Genomic DNA, 25890 nt, shown 5'->3' on the forward strand with positions numbered 1-25890 from the left:
TGGCACATTTGATCTTCTGAATTGCCCCAGGACTCAGTTATCAGTTCTTAGTGGGATGTCATCCAGGTGATAATACCCAGATGCTATCCAGGCCCTGGAAACACCCTCTCCTTTGCATTCAGACCCTCTTATCCCACATCTTTATTCAATTGCAAAGGCTCAAATCTAAAGGTTCACCTTTACTCTTCTTTCTCTCGTACTCCATTCAAAACTACCATACCGGCCTTTTGTATTACTTCTATTTGGGAATAAGTAAAAGTCCTAAATATAATTAATTTTCACCATCTCCACTGCCTCAGTCCTAGTCCATGCCACCATAATCTCCCCTGGATTTATGAAATAGGCTAGTTTCCTTGCTTCCACTTTTGTCCTTCCTTAGCCTATTTACCACACTGTCTTAAAATATAAGACAGATCTGAACAACCCAATCAAAAAAGGGGTGGAAGACCTAAATAGACATTTCTCCAAAGAAGACATACAGATGGCCAAGAAGCACTTGAAAAGATGCTCAACATCACTAATTATTAGAGAAATGCAAATCAAAACTACAGTGCAGTATAACCTCACACTGGTCAGAATGGCCATCATCAAAAAAATCTACAAACAGTATATGCTGGAGAGGGTGTGGAGAAAAGGGAACCCTCTTACACTGTTGGTGGGAAGGCAAATTGATAAAGCCACTATGGAGAACACTATGGAGGTTCCTTAAAAAACTAAAAATAGAATCACCATATGACCCAGCAATCCCACTCCTGGGCATATACCCTGAGAAAACCATAATTCAAAAACACACATACACCCCAATGTTCATTGCAGCACTATTTACAATAGCCAGGACATGGAAGCAACCTAAATGTCCACTGACAGATGAATGGATAAACAAGATGTGGTACATGTATAGAATGCAATATTACTCAGGGTAATTTGTAGAGACGTGGATGGACCTAGAGACTGTCATAGAGAGTGAAGTAAGTCAGAAAGAGAAGAACAAATATTGTATAATAACGCATATATGTGGAATCTAGAAAAATGGTACAGATGAACCTATTCGCAAAGCAGAAGTAGAGACACAGACGTAGAGAACAAAAGTATGGACACCATGGAGGGAAAGGTGGGGTGGGATGAATTGGGATCAACATAACACACTACTATGTGTAAAATAGATAACTAATGAGAACCTACAGCACAGGGAACTCTACTCAATGCTCTGTGGTGACCTAAATGGGAAGGAAATCCAAAAAAAAGGTGATACATGTATACATATAGCTGATTCACTTCACTGTACAGCAGAAACTTACACAACACTGTAAAGCAACTATACCCCAATTAAAAAAAAAATCTAACCACTCTATTCAAAGTTCTCCAAGGTTTTCCATCACATTTATAATAAAATCTAATGTCCTCACCATGGCCTATATAAGGCACTACAAAATCTAGTCCTTAGCTGCTTCTCCAATAATAATATTTCCTACCACTTTTTTCCCTGCTCAGTCTTCTCCAGCTACAGGATTTCTTTCCCTCGAAATTTTCAAGCCTACTGCTGCCTTAGACCCATTGCATTTGCCTGGAACTCTGTTTCCACAGATATTCACATGCCTCACCTCCTCACTTCATACAGGCCTCTGGTCAAATGTGACCTGGTCAGAGAGGTCTTCTGTGGTCACTCTATATAAAGTGGCATGCCCCAGTCATTCTCTTGGGGAATGTCCCCAATCCCCTTACTATGCATTATCCTTCCTTCACAGAACGTGTTATCATCTGATATCATATTATGTAGTTGATTTATTTTCATTGTCTTTCTTCCCCATTAAAATACAAGATTCATGAGAAGAGGGCCTTTGTTTCATTCACTGCTACATCCTCAGCACCTAGAACAGTACCTGAAATTGGCAAGTACTCCATGTACATCTATTGAATAAGTAACAAAATGAATACTGAATAGTCATCATTTTCAAATGAATTCACAGTGTGACATTGATGGATAAACCAGGGTATATTTAGCCAAAACCATTGTGCGAAATTATCTTCTTCCCAACTTTGCTATTGTGAATGCATTGGATGAGCATCCTGGTTCCTGGTGCACGTGTATATGTTTGTAATTTTCTCCTTGATATAAATTTCTAGAAATGGAATTTTGGACCCAAATTTTCAGTGTTTTAGTTAGTGGCAGGATCAAGGCTAGAATTTGGGACTCTTGACTCTCAGTCTAGTGTTCTTTACAATAAACTACAAATGAATAATGGTATGAAAGTCACATCATGGGAGGGACTAGTGAAAATATGGTGTATAATAAACATTTGTTTAGGTGGCTATACTTCCGGAATCTGAATAGGAAGTTTATTCCTTAAAGATGCCTTCCCTAGGGACTTCTCTGGCAGTCCAGTGGTTAAGACTCCACGCTTCCACTGCAGGGAGCACAGGTCCGATCCCTGGTTGAGGAACTAAGATCCTACATCCCATGTGCTGCGTGGCGTGGCCAAAAAAAAAAAGATGTCTTCTCTAGTTTAACAAGGACTACATCCATTCAACAAATCTTTATTGCAACTGCTGTGCCAAAGACTGCCCTAGATGGTAAAAATGACAGACAAAAGCCTTGCCTTCTAATGGAGAGACACAGACAACAACATGCAAGCAAATAAGAATTTCAAATAGTGATAAGGGCTATCGGGAGAAAAATAATACACAATAATGCGGTAGTTAGGTGGGTTGGCAGGTAGCTTCTTTCTAGAAGGTGATCAAGGTAGCCTCTTCTAGGAGCTGTCTTTGGAGCTAAGACATGAGTGATGAGAAGGAGTCGACTGTGCAAATATCTTGGAGACAGCTAGTGCAAAGAGTCTGAGGCTGCCATGATCCTCCTGAGTTAGAGAGACACGAAGGGAGCCTGTGTGCTCCACAACTAACGAGCAAAGGGAGAGTGGGAGGAGATGAGGGGGCAGTAACAGGCAGGAGTACATGATAACTAGCATCTTGCCTGTTTTAGGAGCTTGGCACATTATAGAGAACATCATTTTTATCACTTGATCCTAAGTGGCAAGCAGAAATAATCACACTTTTTCTCCACCTTGTCGATTTTTTTAAGGTTAGGTTTATTGAGATATAGGTTACGTACAGTAAAATTAACTTCAAGTGAACAGTTCAATGAGTTTTGATTAATATATACTGTCATCTAACCACCACCACCAGAATTAAGATATAGAATATTTGCCTCACCCCAAGCAATTCCTTTTGTGCCCCCTTAGTATTCAATCCCCGCCCTCACCCCTACCCCTTGGTAACCACTGATCTGATTTCTGTTTACATAGTTTTGCCTTTTCCAGAATGTCATATAAATGGAATCGTGCAGTATGTAGACTTTTGTGTCTGGCTTCTTTCACTTAGCATAAAAGTTTTGAGGTCCATCAGCATTGTTGTGTGTATTAATAGTTTGTTCCTTTTTACACTGAAGGAGGATTCCATTGTATGGATGCACCATAATTCATTTATTTATTCACCAGTTGATGGACATTTCAGCTGTTTCCAGTCCTATAAACATTCAGATACATATCCTTTATGGACATAAGATTTTCATTTTTTTTTCTAGTTACTGCAAAGGGATTGCAAGTCCTTATAATAGATATATGTTTCACTACATAAGAAAGTGTCAAGCAGTTTTCTAAAGAGGCTATATCATTTTTCATTTCTACCAGCAAACTGTAAGAGTTGCAGTTGCTCTGTACCCTCCTCTGCAATTTTCCTTTTTGCGATTCTAATGGCTATGTAGTGATTTTAATTTGCATTTCTCTAGTGTTGAGTATCTTTTTCGTACTTATTTGCCATACATATCTTTTCTTGGTGAACTCTCTGTTCAAAGTTTTTGCCCATTTTTTAATTGGCTTGTTTGTTTTTTTTACTGTTGAGTTGTAAGAGCACACACACACACACACACACACACACACACACACATACACACACAGGACAAAAGTCCCTTATCAGATATGTGTTTTGTTATTTATATTTATTTTCTTGCAAGCTGTGGCTAATCTTTTCATTTTCTTATCAGTGTCTTTCAAAGAGCAGAGCTTTTTAGTTTTGATGAAGTCCTAGTTATAAATTGTTTTTTTTTTATGGGTCATGCTTTTTGTGTCCTATCCAAGGTCACAAAGATTTTTTCCCTTGTGTTTTCTTCTAGAAGATTTTGTTTAGCATGCAAAAGTCCAAATGTTCCAGCACATTTACCCTATTGATTTTTTGGGTCTTACTATGTTTGTCATTGGTAGACAGCTTCATAAATAATAATCTCTGAACTCTTATTAGTAAATTACATTGTGTCTCTGCTTGTTAAAAAGCCCAGACAGAAAAACAATGGAAGCTAGCTAATTAAATTGTTCATCTCCATCCTCTGCTTATTCCTGTCAAAAGACTTATCAGCTCGTCTATATTGTTTGAACAATGCACTTTGAGTGAGAATCATCTCTAATGCACTCTCTCTGCTGTGTAGTTTTAATTCCTAATCACTGTTTTCACTGTTGCTGTTGTCTCATGGGTACTAATGACCTTATCACTAATAATAATCTCAACAACCCAGACCTGTGTGCAGCAGATGGGCCAGGGGGATGTCTGTAGTTTGCTTTGCCTGCTACACCTTTCTGTAGCAGCAGGCGGCAGCAGTAACCCTGGCATTGGGGAACTAACCCCAGTTTACCCTTAGTTTTATAACAGAAAGATGCGTTCCCCGCATATGAGTCCCACTGAGAAACAATGTCAGTTATCTCTTGCAGGCTGAAGAACTTTAAAAGGATGTAGAATCCTGCAAAAAAAAGGCAGGTAAGCCCTTTTAATTTATTTGTTGTACCTCCCAATGAAATAAAATGTATTTTTAAGGCAGGACAAAAAAAATTAAACAGAAAATTTTCTCTCTGTGTTTGTTTGGGGCTTCTCCCTCCCTAATGTGCAGTATGCATCTGCATTACACACTGACCAGATCTCCTCAAAGATGCAGGTGCCTGCTCAGCCATAAACATCAAATTTTTTCTTTCTTCTGATGCTAGCAACGTAACTTCTTAAAAGAATAGTGTTCTTGGGCTTCCCTGGTGGCGCAGTGGTTGGGAGTCCTCCTGCCGATGCAGGGGACACGGGTTTGTGCCCCGGTCCGGGAAGATCCCACATGCCGCGGAGCAGCTGTGCCCGTGAGCCATGGCCGCTTAGCCTGCGCGTCCGGAGCCTGTGCTCCGCAACGGGAGAGGCCACAACAGTGAGAGGCCCGCGTACCAAAAAAAAAAAAAAGAAGAATAGTGTTCTTTCCCAGCTCTGTAGGGGGTCATGGTGACTTGCTGTTCACTTTGTATGTGTTTACCTGGACCATGTATCCCTGATGAATTTTATGTAAAATATCTGTATGTCATTTTGATGTATGATCCTTTGTCTCAAAAATGTATATGACTGCCTTCGACCTCTAACAGGTGGAACGGTTCTCAGAACTTTCTGAGAATCTGCTTCCCCGGGTTACAATCCTCAGTATGGCTCAAATTAAATTCCCTTTTTTTCTTCTTAACTTCGTAGTTAATTGAATTTTCGTCGACACTATTACTGTCATTAAAGTCTACATTTACATTATATAGCTGTGCCACTATCATATGTGTTTTTGAATCATCACAAAATCTTTCCATTTTATCGACTGCTTGATTTATTTTCTAAACACTCCCCAAAAGATCTGGGCTGTATCCAACCTTTTAAATTCCATCTCAAACGTGACCTTCTTCAAAAAGTTTCTCCAAGTTCACCCAAATAAAAAGTACCTCCATACCCACTCGTAGCCTCTTTTCTACACTTCCAGCACTTCTCTGCCTTATGTTGTAATTACACACCTGCTTTATTTCTGTGGCTATAGCTAGCTTCCTAACTTATCTCTGCATCAGCTCTGACAATTCCTAGCATTGCCTCACACGTAGCCAGTGCTGAATATATTTTTGCTGAAAGATGGGTATTGATGGGGAGTTCTCTGGTGGCCTAGTGGTTGGAATTCCAGGCTTTCACTGCCGTGGCCCGGGTTCAACTCCTTGGTCAGGGAACTGAGATTCCCCGCAAGCCAAGCAGTGTGGCAAAAAAAAAAAAAAAAAAAAACTTGTGGAAAGATGGGTATTGAACACAATCAAAAGAAATGAGAAAAATTTCAAGTTTCCTGAATGGCAGTTGTGTACAAATATGAGCTGCTTGCTTTCAGAATCACTTCAGGGCTGGGACCAAGGTAAGGTGTGTGAGGCACTTGCCTCAGATGCAAAATTAAGGAGGGGGAGAAAACCTCAGTAAGCAAGATAAATAAATGCAATATTTAAAAAACAACAATTAAGGCAAAAAGCCCATGATGGACAAACTATTACAATTTTAAATAAAGACAGGATCAGCAGTTCACATACCACCATTTAAAAAGGAGAGGTCCTTCCATGGAACTCTGTCATTCGAAGATTGGAATTATTTTCCTGAAGGCATGGGTGGCAACACACACTTAGGTTTTTAGAGCTTAATGATGCATTCATTTTCTAATAAATGCCATGACTCATCATTTTTATTGCTCATCTACTAAATGCCAACTACCATCCTAGGGGTTGCAGATACACTGGTCCAGCCCATGGCAAGCCCACATGCTGCTTCTCTGCAGTTATCTGAGAAACTCTTTACCCACTTGGTTCCACCTGCTTCGGGTCCAGAATGAACTTCTCTTAGAACATGGGGCCTCCAAAGGACAGAAACAGATTTCATGTGTTCAAGTTCCTATGGGCTTCTTTACCCCATGCAGACGCCAGTCTTTGTGACTTGCACAGAATTTAGCTCTCTTCCTTCTGAATCTGCTTTCCTTTGTCTCCTTATTATCGTCCTCCAACTGACACCTGAGTCAGAGGAGGTGACCCCAGCACATTACACTAACATGGTATCACAGACTGTATTCTCCAATAAGCAGATTTTGAGACAGAGTTTTGTGAGGAGGGTGTTTATTAAGGAGTACTCCTAGGATCACCACTGGAAGGGAAGGGACAGAAGCAGGAGTGCACAGAGGGAGAAGCTGAGCTCTTGAACTGGAGCAACCCTTCAGAGAGGGTCTGTGTTGGGCTACGATGGCCTGACCTTCACACTCCACATCAATCAGTTCTTGCCGTGCCCCTCGGGTGAGGAACCCAGGCAATTTCCAAACTCACTGCCAGCTGAAGGCTTTCTGTGGGAAGCACCCCCAGCAGCTGGGGCCACAAGTCCTTCATTGAAGAAATGTCCACCCCACATGGATATTTCAAATGGAACGGTGTCTTTCAAAACATACCCTCCAATCTCCTCATTATATAGATCCTGTGGCCAAAGATAGGAAGTAACATAAAGTCACATATTAACAACCCCCTAGCCAAATACTTCTTTTCACAGAAGCCACAGTACCCTCCACAAAGGGCACATTTGATCAGGCCACTCCCCTATTTAAAACATATCATGGCTTTGCATCACTCCAAGGTCAGAAATCAAAATCGTTTAAATGGACCTCAAAGCCTTGCATGGCCTGGCCCCTGCTGTGTTCCCCAGCATCACATCACGCTTGCTCTGCCAGCCGTGACACTGCCTTCAATATTTTGAGGCAACTTGCTTCTTCCCACCATAGCACATCTTTCTTGCGTGTGAAAGACTCCAGTCGATCACAACAATCCTGTGAATGACCTTATTTTGCTGCAGGGAAAAAACCCCTTTCTAGTATGTATGTGTGTTGCCAGACTTGAAGTTTGGGACACTGGTTAGTTTGTAATCAACCATCCATTGCCTAGTTGCACTTGCAGCTGCAGAATCGCTACCATGGTGATGAATATTGCTGTCAAAAATATTGGCCTTTATCTGATAGGGTGTACTGACTTGATACCCAAATTGATGTCTCCCTCCAGAGGAAGATGCCCGTTGCTTTGAAATATGTAGGTATCTGTGCATGCGTCTCTTGATGAACTGTCAAGATAGAAAAGGAAATCCAGAGAAAGTGCCAGGCAGGGCACGTTGCGGTGGGCAAGTCCCCACCTCCACTTTACTTCAGTGGAGGTGTAAATTGTGTAAACTGTGGGTCTGCTCAGCTAACGCCCTGCATAGTGGACTAACTAGGTTCACGTTAAAGAAGTCCTTTGGGGTGAGGAAATGAGAATGCGTAATACAGGATAAGAAAGACAAAAGGTAAAGCCAAGGGTACAGAATCGTACGATTAAGCTGTTTTAACTAGGCTGATTCAGCCTCCGCATAGTGAAAATTCGGGGCTCTGAGTCAAAGGCTTTGGAAAGAGCTCCCCTTTATCTCTCTCCTCCACCCCATAACTCCTCACATTTCCAGAAGACTTCCCCCAAATCCCTCTCATGTCTTAGAGAACATGGCTCTTTCTCTCCTCTTACCAAGACCCACTGCTTCAAGAGTTAACTCCAAGGACACATTGATCCCCACCATCTATTGGTCTTTGTGTATCGGAAATCACAAGATGGGATTTTCCAGCCACCCACCAGATCAACTGAGAAGGGCCTCCTCTCATCCTCCCAAGCTACCACTCCTCCCAGAATCCGTATCTTATTTCTCACCTCCTCCACCTCTACCACTTACATTTGCTCTGCAGAGAAAGTCCCTAAGTTTTACTGGAAACCCGACTTCCGTCCTGGTAGACCCTGTTGTCACAGAAGAGAATGAGCAAAGAATTGCAAGGCTAGCAGATGACTCCCTGGCTCATACAAACACACATGGTTCTCTCATGTTATCAACAGTTACTCTAATCCAACTGTTATCTTCTGTTGTTAACAATTTAATGATTTTCATGGACTCATGGAATTTATTTACAACTCTTTTTAAATTGGAAAGACTTTTTTAAAAAGGACATTTAAAAATGCATAATCTCATTATGAAATGAGATTTCATAATCTCATTTATGATTTTTTAATTTTTAGAATCGCTTTCCACATGCATACATAATTTACATAGTTCATTAGTACAGAGCATTTTGGATTATTCTATTATTTCTTAACAATATATCTAAACCTTTCTTGTGTTCCTGGATAGTGAGTATTTATGTCACTTAGTTTCTTTATCTTATATTTATTGAAAGATATCTTTCAGACTTTGTCATCCATCTCTTGTGCGTATATTGAAAGGAAAACAAAAGTGAAACAAATTGGTTAAGATATTTCTAAGGCAGTGACGGCCACTTGGCTGACAGCAATAGAAAAATCATCCTGATGTCAGAGATGTTAAAATAAAATGGAAACAATAATACATTCCCATGGACATACCCCTTTGCATAATAGAAAAATTCCCACTCTTTTGAAGCTTTTCCTCCCAGACCATCCTTCCCTTCCTTTTACCCTACAGAAATCCACTATTGTGAATTTTGTGTTTATCATGTCCTTGTTTTTTTCTACACTTTTAGCAAATGTGTGCCCCTACTCACATTGTTTGATCTTGTTTTTGAACTTTTCTACAAATGGAACTATATTGCCTGTATTTTTCTGACTTGCTTTTCTTATTCGACATTACGGGAGACTCCCCCATGCTACCCTGTACAGCTGCTATTCATCTTCCCTGCTGTATCATATGCACAGTAGGCATATGCCACAATTGATCATTTCTCCTATTTGGTGAACATGTGGACTGTTTCCAGGGTTTTGCTATTACAGTTTTACTACAAACATCCTCCTAGTTGTCTCGTGGCAAGCATTTGTGAGAGTTTATCCAGAGTACATACCCAAGAGGAAGAAGAATTTTAAGATTAAAATCAGGTGGGCAAAACTTTTCTGCCAAGTGCCAGAAAATAAATATTTTAGACTTTGCAGGCCATGTGGTTTCTGATATAGCTACTCAAATCTGTCATTTTCATGTGAAAGCAGCCTTAGACAATATTTAAATAAATGACTGTAGCTATGCCCAATAAAACTTTATTCATAAAGCCAGGCAGTTGGCAAGATTTGACCCTCAGGCTGTCAGTCCTGATCAAGATGATAAACTTCACTATTCTGATTGCCTACAAATGCTGAGGCACCCCTTCTTTTCTTCCCTGATTATCCCTAGAGGAGACATGAGTCCTGTCTTCATTTAGTCTATGGACTGGACTGAATGACCATGTTCAGGGACCTTCAGGGAGAAAAGGAAGGGCTTGGGGATAGGCTGGTGGTGATGCTTCCCAGCCCGTAGTCTGTGACTTGCAGCCATAGTCTTGGGGAAAACAAAGGCAGGAAGGGGTTGAGGCAAGGCAGGGCACTAATGCTGGCTCTGCTGGGCGTGGGTGGGAGGTGGGGGTCCTGCTTGACTGGAGGTTGGGGTCTCAGGCTGAAGCACAATTCACATCACAGAAGTCACTGTGAAGTCACTACCAGGCGAGGGGACACAAAACAGAAGATAGCATTTCTTTTGGAGTTGTATGGTTTCCTTTATTAAAGAAAGCAGGAATTGCCTCTCTAGGGATCCTTCCCTGAAGCTGGGTCTCCATGGAAAGCTTCCTGCCCTGGCTTCTATTTAAATGGATTTGGTTTCAATAACGATGGTCTCCATCGGCTCTGATGTCATGGTTCCACAGATCTCCAGATCCTGGCCAACTGGGGCTTTCTCCACCTTGGCCTCTATGTTGCGCTCCTCTACCGTCTTAGCCACGAAGTCTACCTCTCTGTCTTGTGTGACCATTGTTTGTGAACCAGGAATGACTCTGAAGCTCCTGAAAAACGAATAGATCTTACTGGATTTCTTACTTAGAGTCCCTGAACTGGTGGCGGACCGGCTCTTGGCAGAGGACCTGTGGCTGCCACTCCTGTGAGAGCTGTGTCTTCTGCTCCGGGTGCCACTGTGCCCTTTTTCTTTTTTGTCAACTTTTGAGTTTCCATGGCCGGATAAGGACCAGGAGGAGGATGATTTCTGGGTCTTGTCCCCTCCTGTCCTGCGGTGACTTTCACCTGTCCTGCGGTGATGGGAACTTTTCCTAGATGAAGACTTGTCCTTCTTTTCCCTTCTTTCCTTTTTCTCCTTCCAGGCTTCATCCCTGGGGCGGGAGACCTTCTGGCTTCCATCCCGTTCAGACATGTAGTCTTCGCTCTGCAAGGTGGAGACCAGGGGGGCTGCGACCTGCCCTTCAGCTCTTCCAGCAGCAGGCTTGTTGGTCGTGGCTGCACCTGCAAACACCACACTCATGCTGCTCTCTGGACTACCTGCCCCTGTGGAGGATGTGCTGGCAGCACCCGCCAAGACCAGGTTCGTGTCCTCCAAGGATGTGCTGGCAGCACCTGCAATGGCCTTGCCAGATCCGCTTTCTCCTGGATCCCTGATGGTGGCTCCCGCCAGGGCCATGCTCACCTGGCTGGTGCCTGTGCTCTTGGCTGCCGCCAAGCTCACAGCGCCTCCTGCAGGGCCTGCTCCCACCCCTGAGACTGCCACTCCTCCGCCAGGTCTTGATGCTGTCTCTGCTGCGACCTGGCCCGTGGTCATCTCTGCAGCTGATCCTTCGGCACTTTTCACGGCTGCAGTTGAGCCATGGGGGGCATGATGGATTCCCTCTCCCCCAACATAAGCACAAGACGTGGCTCCAGACATGTCACGAAGCTTGTGAAGCCCGGCCTCATCCTGATCCCTTTCCCTGTGGAGCTCTGTGGTCTGAGCCAAGAGGAGGAGAAACAGATAAGATAGAGATGACAGAAAGTGAGATCAGAACTGTCCGCTCCTCTCTCATCCTGGAGCTGAGCAACTCAAGGGCTTATACTCAGAATAACCTTTGAAATCACCAAATCTAAGCTCCCATTGGATGCAAGATCCCATCTACTGCACCCCTGTCAAACGGCCACTCCATTTTGCTTGAACAATCCCAGGGCCAGGGAAAGCACTGATACAATTCTCCATGATATACACTTTAATTTTATACCCTTGTGCTTCTCTCTCTGCAGGACAATTCCTAGAAGCGGGGTTCCTGGGTCAAGGGATGCACACCTACATTTTGGTGACTACACTGGTTGGGCTGATTTTAATCAGCGTGTCAGAGTCACGGGGAGACAGAATGAAGGAAGGACTTCCTAACTGTGAATGATTTCCACAACTGATGAGACTCTCTGGGCTGGGGTAAGTGTTCAGTAAGAGACCGGACAATCAGGATGCTGTAGAAGGGATTACAGCCCTGGGGATGAGACCAGTGCAGCTGATATGATACCTAAGGTCTCTCTGAAATTCGGCCTTGTGGGACAGTGTGGAGAAGCACTCAGAACCTCTCCAGTGTGGTGAATGGCTCATTTGTCCCTGACCCTTTTCAACAATGGAAGCTATTTCCCAGGTGAGTCTCAGAGAGCACCAAATGGAAGGTATTTCCCAGGTGAGCCTCAGAGAGCACCAAAGGCTATGAAGGACCAGCTTTGCCCTGCTCTCCCAAAGCACCCTGCCCTGTGCTCTTGAGTCTCTGTAGGTGCTTACCACTAGGATTTTGGCATCCTGAATAGTCGCTGAATCTCCCGTTTGGAGCGTCGGGGTACTGCTGCAACTCTCTACCGGTGGTCTCAGGAGATAGACAAGCTTCACCCAATAGAAAAAGAGGTCTTCTCGAGCATCGGAAGAGGGGCACAGCTGCAGATAAAAAGTACGGCCGGTGGCAAGCTTCAGGCGCAGCCGCTGCTTCTCGCAGTCGTGGATGGAGATCTTGACAAACTTCAGGGGAAGCAGCCTGGTAAGCTCTAGGGTCTTCATGGGCTCGCGACCTTTTCCCTTGGTGATCTGGGCGTATCTGACATGCTCTTCACAGGCTTTTGTTGGCCGGGCCAGCAGCATGACGTCAGGTAGTGGGAGGAGGGGGCTGGTGGATGCGATGCCCACAGTCACCATTTGGACGTGGTTGTGTAGGTCAATCACCTCTCCTTTCTTGCTGATCTGGATAAAGTCGCTCTCAAACATGGGAGCATACTTGAAAATGTCATACTCTCCTCCCTTGTACAGTTGTCGTTGCAGGTCCCCCATGGAGGTACTGAACACGCCTACTGAACGGTAGCTGTTGGCCGTGTAATGAGGTAACAAATGCTCACTGCTCATGGTTCTATTCGTTCGAGACAGCGGCCACCAGCCACACATCGAGTCTCGGAGAGACAGGGAATGAAGGCAACTGGCCACCTCCCTGCAGGGCTCTGCCTAAGTCTCTTGGCCCGACCTCATTTATTCTGCACAGTCCTTTGTGACCCATCACCATCACACACCCCTTTGTTGAGCCTCCAAGCCCCCACCCACTCGGGGCAGGCTCACCAGACTCCCCCCTAAACCAACCACCACATCCATAGGGAACAGGCTGACCCTGCCAGGGTATAGGTGTGGGTAGGCTGGATAGTCTTTCTAATCAAAATGTTGAGAAAACCATCCTGCTTTTGTAAATATCTGGGTGGTTTCCAGTCTTCTTGTTGTTACAAATCTCCCTGCAGGGATCATCTTCATACTTCTGCTGAACGATGCCCTGGGGATAAAATCCTGGAAGTGGCCTGTGTACTTGCTAAGGGCAGGCATTCTATTGGGATTGCTGTTCTCTGTGCCCTCAGCGTATATAGCACAGTGCAGGCAGGAACTTAGAAAGAGTGCTACCCGTCAGAGTCCCATTGGTACTGTCGTTTCCAGGGTATGGAGAATTTTCTCACCCATTTTCTCATTTCAAGGAGACTAACTTATATATATATATTTACAGTTTTAGAAACTGTTTTTATTGTGAAATATAACACACATTCAGGAAAGTGCACAAACCATAAATATATAGATTAATGAGTAACAAGAAAGTGAACGCCCTTGTAGCTGCTACCCAGAGCAAGAAATAGAACCCTGCCAGCCCCTCTTCTGCATGCTCCCTCCCCACAAAGGTAACCCAACCTTGGCTTCTATTTTTTCTCTTCTCCTTCTTATTTTTAATTTAAGTATAGCTGATTTACAATGTTGTGTTAATTTCTTCTGTTAATTTATGATTCCGTTTTATGTATATACACATTCTTTGTCATATTCTCTTCCATTATGGTTTATCACAGGACGTTGAATATAGTTCCCTGTGTTGTATGGTAGGACTTTGTGGTTTATCCATCCCGTATATAATAATTTGCATCTGCTAACCCCAAACTCCCAATCCATCCCTCCCCTACCACCCCCTTGGCAACCACAAGTCTGTTCTCTATGTCTGTGAGTCTCTTTCCGTTTCGTAGATAAGTTCATTTGTGTCATATTTTAGATTCCACAAATGTGATATCATACGGTATTTATCTTTCTCTTTCTGATGTACTTCACTTAGTATGATAATCTCTAGGTCCATCCATGTTGCTGCAAATGGCATTATTCCATTCTTTTTATGGCTGAGTAGTGTTCCATTTTATATACGTACCACATCTTCTATCTATATCCCTTCATCTGTTGAGGGACATTTAGGTTGTTTCCATGTCTTAGCTATTGTGAATAGTGCTGCTATGACATAGGGGTGCATGTGTCTTTTTGAATTATAGTTTTGTTCAGATGTATGCCCAGGAGAGGAGTGGGATTGCTGGATCATATGGTAATTCTATTTTGAGTTTTTTGAGGAACCTCCACACTGTTTTCCACAGTGGCTGTACCGAGTTAATTTCCAACAGTGTAGGAGGGTTCCCTTTTCTCCATACCCTCTCCAGCATTTGTTATTTGTAAACTTTTTAATGATGGCCATTCTGACTGGTGTGAGGTGATACCTCATTGCAGTTTTGATTTGCGTTTCTCTAATAATTAGCGATGTTGAGCATCTTTTCACTTGCCTATTGGCCATCTGTATGTCTTCTTTGGAGTAATGTCTATTTAGTTCTTATGCCCATCTTTTGATTGGGATGTTCTCTATTGTTGAGTTGTATGAGCCATTTGTATATTTTGGACATTAAGCTCTTCTCAGTTGTATCATTTGCAAATATGTTCTCCTATTCCACAGGTTGTCTTTTTGTTTTGTTTATGGTTTTCTTTGCCATGCAAAAGCTTATAAGTTTGATCAGGTCCCATTTGTTTATTTTTGCTTTTATTTCTATTGCCTTGGGAGACTGACCTAAGAAAACATTGGTATGATTTAAGTCAGAGAATGGTTTCCCTATGTTCTCTTCTAGGAGTTTTATGGTGTCATGTCTTATATTTAAGTCTTTAAGCCATTTTGAGTTCATTTTTGTATATGGTGAGAGGGTGTGTTCTAACTTCACTAATTTACATGTGGCTGTCCAACTTTCCCAACACCACTTGCTGAACAGACTGTCTTTTTCCCATTGTATATTCTTGTAAAGGAAGCTAGTTTTTAAAACCATAATTTTATGGTGAGGAACTGAGGCTCAGGATTATCTTGCTCAGGGGCAGAACGTAGAGCTGGATGGATTCTATCCCCAGTCTTGCACTTCAGGTCAGGCTTTTTCTCTGTCTCAAGCTGCATGGCTCACCATCGTACTCTCATTCTGCACCAAATATAGAATCATTCATGGTTAGCAAGATACGTGGGGACCCCAGGAAATCACTAAAGTCTTGAATCACCATAGGATTTCCCATATTGGTCTGCCTGCTTCTTCACTCTTGATGTCTACCTGATAAACCACTGATGTTCTGTTTCTTTGAAAAGCTCTTCAGAGAAATTACGGCAAAGATGCCTTTCTGGAGTTTTGTACTTTGCACAAGGTGATGAATCCAAATTCCCCCTCCCCCAGTTAGAAGACTACTTTTGAGGTAAAAATACATCTCCCAAACTCAATGATTACTATGTGAAGGTATTGAAATAAACTTCACCCCCCAAATGTTCTTTTTTATATCCCTAGTGCCTACTGCAGTACCTGGCAAATTGCAGCTTTTCAGTAAATATGAACTTGCTTATACCCACTGAGATTCATTCTTCCATTTGTTTAGTCAACAAAATTTATTGAGCAGGCACTATTTTCAGGACCAGCTAGAAAATGGAAAATGCAGAGATAAAGGTCCCTACTTCTGAAGAGCTAAAAATTTTTTTCTGAAGATGTTAAATGATTTCTCCAAAAAAAGAACAAAGTGGCTTATATTCTATTGTAAGGAGATAATCACTAAAAGTTAGCACTATTGGGTTTTTGAACAAGAAGTTTTTATATACTCAATCATCTCTTCTTCTCGTAAGTCCATTTCTGATGAATGAGAGAAATCATAATTATATTATAAATAACTTACTATAAGTCAGGCATAGTGCTAAACACTTTACATTCTTTTAAAAATGTAATTCCCAAACAATGCTATAAAACGTAGGTACAACTACTATTCCCATTTTATAGGGGAGAAAATCAAGGCTCAGGGAAGTTAGGCAACTTTATCAATGTCAAAAGGTACCAAAAGCATATATAAGTCCCCAAATATGGCAATGGTTAAACTATACTACACTGGGTCACACAAGTAGAACACAAATATACAAGTACTATGCAGCATAATTTCATCAATTCTTTTAATTAATATTATTAGGTACCTACTTTGTGCCAGGCCCTGTTCTAGGTGCTAGGAATGTAGCAGTGGACAAAAGAAACAAATATCCTCACTTTCATGGAGCTTATATGTAGATAATACATGAGTAAAATATATGGTATGTCCGATGCTGTGGAGAAAGATAAAGTAGGCAAATGGGATGGGAGTGTGTGCATGAGAGAAGGAGCTGGAGGTGGTGGTCAAGGAAGGCTCAGTGAGAAGCGACTTTTAAGCAAAGACCTCAAGGAGGTCAGGGAGGAAGCCATGCAGATGTCTGGCGAGTAGCCTTTTGTCAGAGGGAATAGCAAGGGGTGGGAGTCCTGAGGTGGGAGTGTGCCTGATGTGTTAGAGGAACACCAAGGGGGCCACAGTGACAAGAGTGGAGTGAGGGAGAGAGATTGGAGTTGAGGCCAAGAAGCAACTGTTGTGATGGTAGGGAAGCAGATCATGTGTGAAGGACCTTGTAGGACGTTGTGAGGTGTTTAGCTCTGCTCTAAATGGGAGATGATCTGACCTACATATATGGAGAATCATTCTGGCCACCATGTTGCAAAGAGATCATAGAGGTGTAATAGGGATGGAAACGGAGACCTGCGTAGCTCCTACAAGAGATGAAGATGTGTGTGGAAGCAGTGGAAGTAGTGAAAAGTGATCAGCCACCAGACATGTTTTGACTGAGGCAACTATTATGTATACTGAGGTTGAACAATTTTCAATAAATATCAGTAAGTAAAAAAAACAAGTTGCAAAGAGCGTATAAGGCATGCCATATATTTTTTAATAAAAATTTTAAAAATGTGTGTTTGTGTGTGTATGTGAAAATATGCACACGAAACCAGTACCAGGAGCAAACTTACTGGCTGAAGGAAATGGTGGGATGGAGACTTAGCTTCCCAGGGCATTCTCTTCTATACATTTCAGATTTTATTCTATCGCATATACTACTTGCACAAAAATAAATAATACTTTAAATTTTAGAATTTGAAACCCAAATACAAAATATCATTCCAGATTCATTTTCTGACTTTTCTTAAAGAGTTTCTGAAAATTTATTCTCTCTTTCCAAAGTTTAAAAGTCTGATGTATCCCCTATCAAAAAATGGAGATCAGTAAGTCAAGACATATTTATTGATTGCCAGCTATGTGCCCACCATTGAGCTAAGAGCATTCAGATTGTCAAATATAAGTTTCAAAAACTTTAAAATATGACTCTCACACAAATATACAATGAAAACATGTCACAGATTTCATTACCTCATCAATGAGGGAATCAGCATGATGGTAAAGCTGGTTCAAAGGAGAATTAAAGGTATAGGCCTTGGCATTGGAGAAGGAATATTGGACTAACACTGCCAGGTTAGATACAAAACTGGTTAAATGTCTACAGGACAATAAAAACATAAGCTTTGGGGCTACCTTTTTTACTAAACAGAAATCATTTGCATCTCTTCTGAATGAAAATCTATAAGTTATTAGAGAACTTCACTGAGTCTGAGACTTTAATCAATAACAGTCTTCTTGGGGTGCTGAAAATGTTCCAAAGTTATATTGTGATAGTTTCACAACTGTGAATATATGAAAAAGCACTGAACTGTACACTTTCAATGGATGAATGTTTTGATATGTGAAATGTATCTCAATAAAGCTATTAAAAATAACAGACAGCAATACTTCAGTCTTGATTTATTAATCCAGTTCCATTGTCTTACTTCCTTCTCTTAGATAATCACATAATCACATAATCCTCTTAGAAAATCACATAATCTCTTAGATAAACAATGCTTTAATATGACATTGAAAGTACATGCTGGACTTCCCTGGTGGCACAATGGTTAAGAATCCGCCTGCCAGTGCAGGGAACACAGGTTTGAGCCCTGGTCCGGGAAGATCCCACATGCCACAGAGCAACTAAGCCCGTGCGCCACAACTACTGAGCCTGCGCTCTAGAGCCCATGAGCTGTAACTACTGAGCCCACGTGCCACAGCTACTGAAGCCCTCATGCCTAGACCCCATGCTCCGCAGCAAGAGAAGCCACCGCAATGAGAAGTCCGAGCACTGCTGCGAAGAGTAGCCCCTCCTCACCACAACTAGAGAAAGCCCTCACGCAGCAACGAAGACCCAGCACAGCCAAAAATAAATAAATAAATTTATAAAAAAAAAAAAGAAAGAAAGTACATGTTACCTGCTTTATATTTTTTTTCTATTTACAAGTTTTTGGTAATTCTTCTTAACAAGGACTATAGTGAAGCATGTATAAACCACCACCCTAATTTCGGAAACTTTACAATACAGGAGAACACCCTGAAGAGACAGAGAGCAATACAGGAGGACAATTAAATACATGCTAGAGTAATAGTGAATGAGTTGAATGAATGGACCTGATAGCACTTATCTCAATATTTAAAACCAACAATGTTTTGTGAGAAGAGAAACTGCCAGAATTCTAAGGAGAGTTTCCTGTACATTTTTAACTGGCCTAAGATTAAAGAGATGTGAAGCGTGAAAACACAAAATACTGTATGTGATATACTGAGTATAGGTAGACATGCAAGATTATAGATGGCTGAAGTCCACCTGTTTATCATGGGAAGAGGTTTCAAGTCAATAACTTTTGTTCCGCACCTATCACTTTGTAAAGCAAGGCAAGCAGACAGCTATATATAGCCTTTTCAAAGAGCATGCCACCTGAGAGGGCCTAGTGAGCTAGGCAGGATGTGAGGGTGGGGAGATTTCCATACTGTACACAGCATATATCTGCTGGGTAAATCCCCTGGCCTAAAATACAATCCACAGTCCTTGTCAACACTGTTAAACCGAGGTGGCGTGGGATGAAGTGTGGTGAGCCTTGGGCACCTAGGACTTCAGGAAGCCAACCTGATTTCTGCCTTACCTTCTGGTTGTCAGAAAAAGACCACAGTCACCTAGACTCTTTCCCTAAGTTCCATTATGCAAATCAGTTTGCTTCTGCCTTAGGTTTCAAAAGAAAATGAGCTGGTATAGATGAAAGAAGCCAGACAGGAGATCTAAAGAATTTTATTTCTCAACATTATGGTCCAACAAGTGTCACCTCTCTTCCCCACCTACTCGCTTTCTGCTCCCTTCTAGTTTCTGTCCTCAGACATGTTTAGCCCCACTCAGAGCCAAAATTCTTATGACAATTTCCCTCTCTTGGGTTCCAATTTTGCTGCGTTTATAAGCCATGAGACATCCCATCTCGGTCTAAATATTTATTTCTTTGATGTTATATTGAAGAAGCTTACAATTAAATACACATACAAATAATAAAATAGTTAACATTTAAGATAAAAATAAAGATTAGAAACTGTAGAGGTGGGAGATGGTAAATGATCCAGGAGCTGGGATAAGATGATTATTGCAATTATATTGCAATGAATAAATATTAAATTTAATTCTGAAAAAATATTGGAAAAAAGTAAAATAACTGTTAACATTGATTATCTCTGAGGGGTGAGACTAAAAGTGATTATTATTTTTGTCTATTTGATGGTTGGCTCTTTCCAGCAAGATATATTTCACTTCTGTAACCAGAAATACATATATATGTATGTATGTGTATATATATATATACACATATATATATATGGTTCAAAAATTAGGTCTAAGCTCTAAGGTCTAACTGGCCACCTCAGTTATCACTGTCTTGTAGTAATCAAACCAATTATTTCTGACAAAGGACATACTTTTATTTTAAATTGGAAAGTAAAAAATTCCCCCACAATATGGTCTTTTAATTACATAAATTAAAAAGCAAAACAACTCTCTACCTTTCCAGTTCCTTGCTGGAAGTTTGATATAGAAACTTTCTGACATTGCCCTGCACATATACATACATATTAATACAAACACAAAATACTTTTATGTAAAAATGGGATTATGCCATACATATTTGTCTGCACCTTTTCTATCTTAACAATAGATCTTGTACTTTTTTGGAGTGATACATTATAGAAATTCTTCATTCATTTGCGTTATCTCAGTGTTCCACTGAATGGATTCACCATAGATTAATCAGTTTCTCACTGATGCACGTATAGGTTGTTTCCATTACAAACACTGCAATGAACATTTAGTACAAATACCTCTATGTGCTCATGTTACTTTTTTTTCTCTAGGATTAATAGTTTTAGAAGGAATAAGGTGTTTTTTTTAAATTTTTCAGAAGATAGAAGCTATATAATTACCAAAATATTCTGGGTATCACTCTTAAACAGATCCATATAAACCTGATCAAGTTTGGATGAGAACCACAAGGATAATGAAGGCCCTGGAAGCCACATCCTAAGGATGCAGTTGAAGGATCTCTTCATCCTGGACACAGGAGGGCTCTGGAGTTATGTAAGAAGCATCTCCACTTATCTAAATGGCTATTCCCTGGATCAGAGAAGAGGATTGGACTTGCAGGGCCTCAAATGCTAGAACAATGAAGATGGGCTTCAGGGCAGAGTAAAGGTGAGATGCTTTATTGATGAGCTGACATCCGTTCTACTTCCTCTAGTGGCAACACTCTTGGTGTTCCTTTAGAGGAAAACCTCTCTCTACTCTCAGCCCATGTGGCTGGATAGGGTCGACTGCATCCCATCCCCAAATCCAGGAAAGGGTGCAGACCTAGAAATAGACAACAGAATATTCTATCACCTTGGCTGTAATGACTGAGTTACATATTAGCAACTGACCCAGGCCAGGGCAATGATTCATAGTTCTGAGACTTCTGCTGGAACTATTAGGAAAAAGAATCCAGTTCCACTGGCAAAATGTCAGCCTTTTGCTGCCACAGAGGAAAGCCTTCCTAAGCGTGAAGCTGACACAAAACTAAGAAATGAAAATCAAAATTTCTGATGTCACTAAGTAGCTGGATCCAGTAGTGCCAGGCTGAATTGTTTTTTTCTTTGTGAGAGGATGTTAAACTAACTTTTCCAACTCAGTTTCAGTTGAGGCCTCAAAGACCTAAAATAATACAATTTAAGGAATCAAGTGACTTTCTGTCCTAAAGTAAAATACCTTATCATCTGTGCTTGACACAATAGGAAGCAAAACAAGTTCTGCCAGTAATAGTCTTTGCCCACCTCCAGCTTTTAGAAAACAAAAGCTTGAAAAACCAAGGGAGAGTTTTTGGTGCACTGTGCATTTCCTCTTACAACCCACTCAGGGGGAAAGGGGGCAGGTGTTTGCATCCACCAGAAGCTAAGTGACAGGAACTTTAAAGGACTACTCACTAGCTTGACCTAAGTCTCATAGGGTTTATGAGGACTGTTGTCTAAATCCCATTTGGAGAAAGGCAAAGGTTAAATCTCGTGGAAGAGCTCCTTGTTTGGTGTCAGAGGGAGAAGAGGCTGCACTTGGGGCAAATGGTACATACATCCATCAATGGATACCTGAGTCTTCTCTAGAGCCATGGGAGAAAATAAGTGGCATGCAGTTCATTTTCAAGGAACATTTACCCAAGAGGACAACAAAGATGGGCAAAGGGATCCCAACAGAGTTGCAGGGGAGGCACGCTGGAGGAGGGCCAGCAGAAGCCCAAGAGCTGAAGGTTGGGCTCACTCGGAGTCAGACTGGCATCTCCAATATCAGGAGAACTGCTGTCAGAGCCCTCTGAAAATAATGGCAACAACACACATGACAAAACTTTCCCACGAAAGAAAAAGCAACAATTGTGTATCCACCACATTCAGAGGGCATCAACCTAAGATTACAACTGTGACCTCATTGAATTCAGTGCCTGTTTCCCTTCTTGCCCCAAGCCTGAGCCGGAAGGAGTGCGTCAGAAGCAAGGCTAGTGTATGGGGAAGGAGGAGGAGTTAGGATATAGTAGAAAAGGCAACATGCTTCAAAGCCTGTACCAGACCGCTGCTCAGGTTGAGGAAAAGCATTAAATTCAATATGTGTTTGGAGGTTTTGTTATTAGACTGACTTGGACAGGCCTTTTTCTTAACTTTTATTATGAAAAATTTCAAACATATAGCAATGTAAGGAGAATAAAGAACCACCAACCCATCCATCACCCAGCTTCAACTGTCAACTCAGCCAAACATTTGTCATCTCTTGCCCTGCCTATTTCTCCCCCTCCACTGGATTATAACAAAGCAAATCTCATATATTTTGTTATTTTATCAATAATTATTTCTGCATGTTTCTGTATACAATACTCTTTTATAATAACAACAGTGCCATTATCATGCCTTAAAAATTAAAAAATTTAGTCATCAAATATGCAGTGTTCTGATTTCCCAGCTGTCTCATAATGTCTTTATATAATTGATTTGTTTGAATATAAATCCAAACAAAATCAGCACATGCTTGATATGGCTCTTAAAGTCTCTTTCTCCCTCTGACTTACTTGTTACAGACATGGGGTCAGTTGTCTTTAGCGATTTGGGTACAGGTCCGAGGTGTCCATGGTGGATTTGTTCCAGGACCCCCCAAATACAAAATGCTCTAGTCCCTTATAGAAAATGGCATAGTATTTGTATATAACTTACACATATCCTCCTGTAAACTTTCAAACATCTCTAGATTTCTTATAATACCCAATACAATATAAAAGCTATATAAATAGTTGTAAATATACTGTAAATGCTATGTAAATAGTTTCTGGTGCACAGTAAATTCAAGTTTTGCTTTTTGGAACTTTCTGGAATTTTTTTAACCCACAGTTGGTTGAATCCACAGATGCAGAACCTGCAGATACAGAGGGTCCACTGTATTCTGAACTTGTCTCCGTGCTGTCGTTTGTCATGTTCCTTTATCTCTTGTATTTCCTGCAAGCTTGAATTTAGATCTAGAGGTTGGATGAGATTGTTTGATTTTTTTCTTTTTTTTTTCTTTTGGCAAGGCTTCTGTGTACTTCCTATTGCATCACTTCAGGAAATACATAATGTCTGATTGTCTCTCTTTTCCTGCTGTTAAGATTGATCAATGTGTTACAATGCTATCAGTCTAATAAATAAATTATAGATTTTCCTACTGGCTCTTCACGTAATGATTATAGCAACCATTGATGAGCATTGCCTAAAACCATTATGCATTATTAGGATTGTAAAATGGTGATATTCTATCACTCCTTAATTTATTCATTGGAATTCTTCTGTAAAGAAGGACTTTCCTTCATTAAATATTTGATTACTAAACTGAGATACGGCTCTTCAGGAAAAATAGGAAATGTATTTTATTCTTTCCCTTTGTTTTGCAGTTTACAGAATAATAAATTGGTTTTCCAGCATCCTCCAAAAGTTATCAATAGGTATTTTTTGTTTTTCTTTGGGTTTTTTTTAGAATTTTTTTCAATGTTTTATTTATTATTTTTGGCTGCACTGGGTCTTCATTGCTGTGCATGGGCCTTCTCTAGTTGCAGTGAGCGGGGGCTACTTTTCGTTGTGGTGCACAGGCTTCTCATTGCGGTGGCTTCTCTTGTTGCGGAGCACAGGCTCTAGATGTGCAGGCTCGGTAGTTGCGGCACGCAGGCCCTAGAGCGTGTGGGCTTCAGTAGTTGCGGCGTGTGGGCTCAGTAGTTGCAGTGTGTGGGCTCTAGGGTGCATGGGCTTCAATAGTTGTGGCACACAGGCTCAGTAGTTGTGGCTCACGGGCTTAGTTGCTCCACGGCATGTGGGATCTTCCTGGACCAGGGATTGAATCTGTGTCCCCTGCATTGGCAGGCAGATCCTTAACCACTGTGCCACCAGGGAATTCCCAATAGGACTTTAAAACAAAACAAAGGGCTTATTTTTACACATGTTTTCCTAAGAGTGATGGGGAGAATATTTGGTCTCTTAAGGTTATGTTTAGGTGAGGACAAAAACCAATCCCAGCGAGTGGGTTTGAAGGTGCTATGAGAGAGAGAGAATAAAATTACTTATAATTACACTCCATGGAGATTTGGCAAAGGAAAGGCTCCTATTACAACAGCTACTGATGACATTTTGCTTTCCCACATGAGAATACTTTGTGAAGTCTGTAGATCTTTCAACCTGAACAAACCAGGTATAAATCTACCCTTCTCAAAGGACTTTACAGTCTAGTTTGAAAATGCACTGTATTAGTTAAAATTAGGTTTACTGTTTGTGACAGAACCTCAAAATAACAGGGGCTTAGAAAATAAAATTTTATTTCTTTTTACATTAAAGAAAAAGTGCTCCCAGGCTGCAAGGAGGATCCAAGGTCATCAGGACCCCAGAACCTTTCTATTTTATGCTCCACTGACCTCAACATGCAACTTCTATTTCAAGGTGTTAGATAGCTGCTCTAGCTCCAACTTTCACATTCACATTTTAGTTAGCAGGAAGGAGGAAAAAGAGAATGAAAAGGGTATGATGACTGCCATTAAGGACATTTCCTTGAAGTTGTGCTCATAACTTCTGCCCTGTTCAATTAGCTAGAATACAGTTAACATGACTGAAAAATGTAATCTTTATTCTGGCTGGCCAGATGCCCAGATAACCTTCAGGGAGTCTGTTACCTGGGAAGAAGGGGAGAATAGATACTTGGAGAAAATAGCAATCCCTGTCTCAAGTCCATATTCAGGAGAGAAAAGAAATACTACCTCTTTTGGGCAGTGTATTTCCACACACATATCTTAAAATCTCAGAATGGAGGTGGGGAAATCATTTAAAGTATTCCCTCCCCAACAATCTTGAGTGTCTTGATTATGCTGGGGCATCCAATATATGAGACAAAATTAAGCTGTAGTCTGGTAACTCACATGAAAAAATAAATTCTAGATCATTGCACTCCTATACAGCAATAATGATTGTTCTGTTTCATTATTTATCCCTGTCTGGCATATGCCATCTCTCCTTACACTGAGATTTCTTGGTTATTTACTTCATGCTAGAAGTCGGACTCACGATACTTTATACCTTAATTCTAAGGCCAGATACATGACTAGCATCCACCACTCACAGAGCTTATGGGATTGTCTTCAGAAGGACCCTCACAGAGACCAAGGATCAGCGAGGGAAAGTAGCTCACTCAAAGAAACAGCTTAGTAAGTGACAGAGCTGGGATTCCAATGTAATTTTGTCTGTCTTCAGAGCTCATGTATAATTTATTATGCCATTCTGAAGGATTTACTTATTTTCTGCTCTTCCACTATGTTTTGCGATGGAAAAGCAATCATTTCTCTGTAGCACAGACAAACTACTATGGGCTTTTATTTAAATTTAACAAAATAATAAACTTTAATATATTTCTCTTAAGTGTTTTATGCCCATTGTCTCTTATAATTGTCCAACCCAGTTTGGTGATTACTCATTCAACACATTTTTCTAAATATCCTTTTAATGTGCCAGGCACCGTGATGGTTGCTGAGTATGTAATGGTGAGCAAAACCACACATACTCCTCCTTACTATTACGGAGCTTCCAGACTAGTGGGGGAGACAAACATTAATCCAAAAATCACCCTTCCAAAAATACAATGACAATTGTCATAAGGGGTATGTCATAAGGTGC

General features: G+C 41.2%; 1 protein-coding gene across 1 annotated transcript; it reads right to left on the bottom strand.

Annotated features, from left to right (window-relative positions):
- Nucleotides 1-10194: 10194 nt before the first annotated feature.
- Nucleotides 10195-15851, bottom strand: GARIN3 (golgi associated RAB2 interactor family member 3). Its single transcript, XM_022590283.3, has 2 exons — nucleotides 12409-15851; nucleotides 10195-11604 (listed from the first exon to the last, which is right to left on the bottom strand). Exons 1-2 carry the CDS (start codon nucleotides 13054-13056, stop codon nucleotides 10480-10482), a joined length of 1773 nt encoding a protein of 590 aa, XP_022445991.2. The 5' UTR covers nucleotides 13057-15851; the 3' UTR covers nucleotides 10195-10479.
- Between the last annotated feature and the right edge of the window lie 10039 nt (nucleotides 15852-25890).

This window comes from Delphinapterus leucas, chromosome 3 (genome assembly GCF_059928025.1).
Source record: "Delphinapterus leucas isolate spDelLeu-1000000601 "Yukka" chromosome 3, BTC_Dleu_Yukka2, whole genome shotgun sequence".
Classification (NCBI taxonomy): domain Eukaryota; kingdom Metazoa; phylum Chordata; class Mammalia; order Artiodactyla; family Monodontidae; genus Delphinapterus; species Delphinapterus leucas.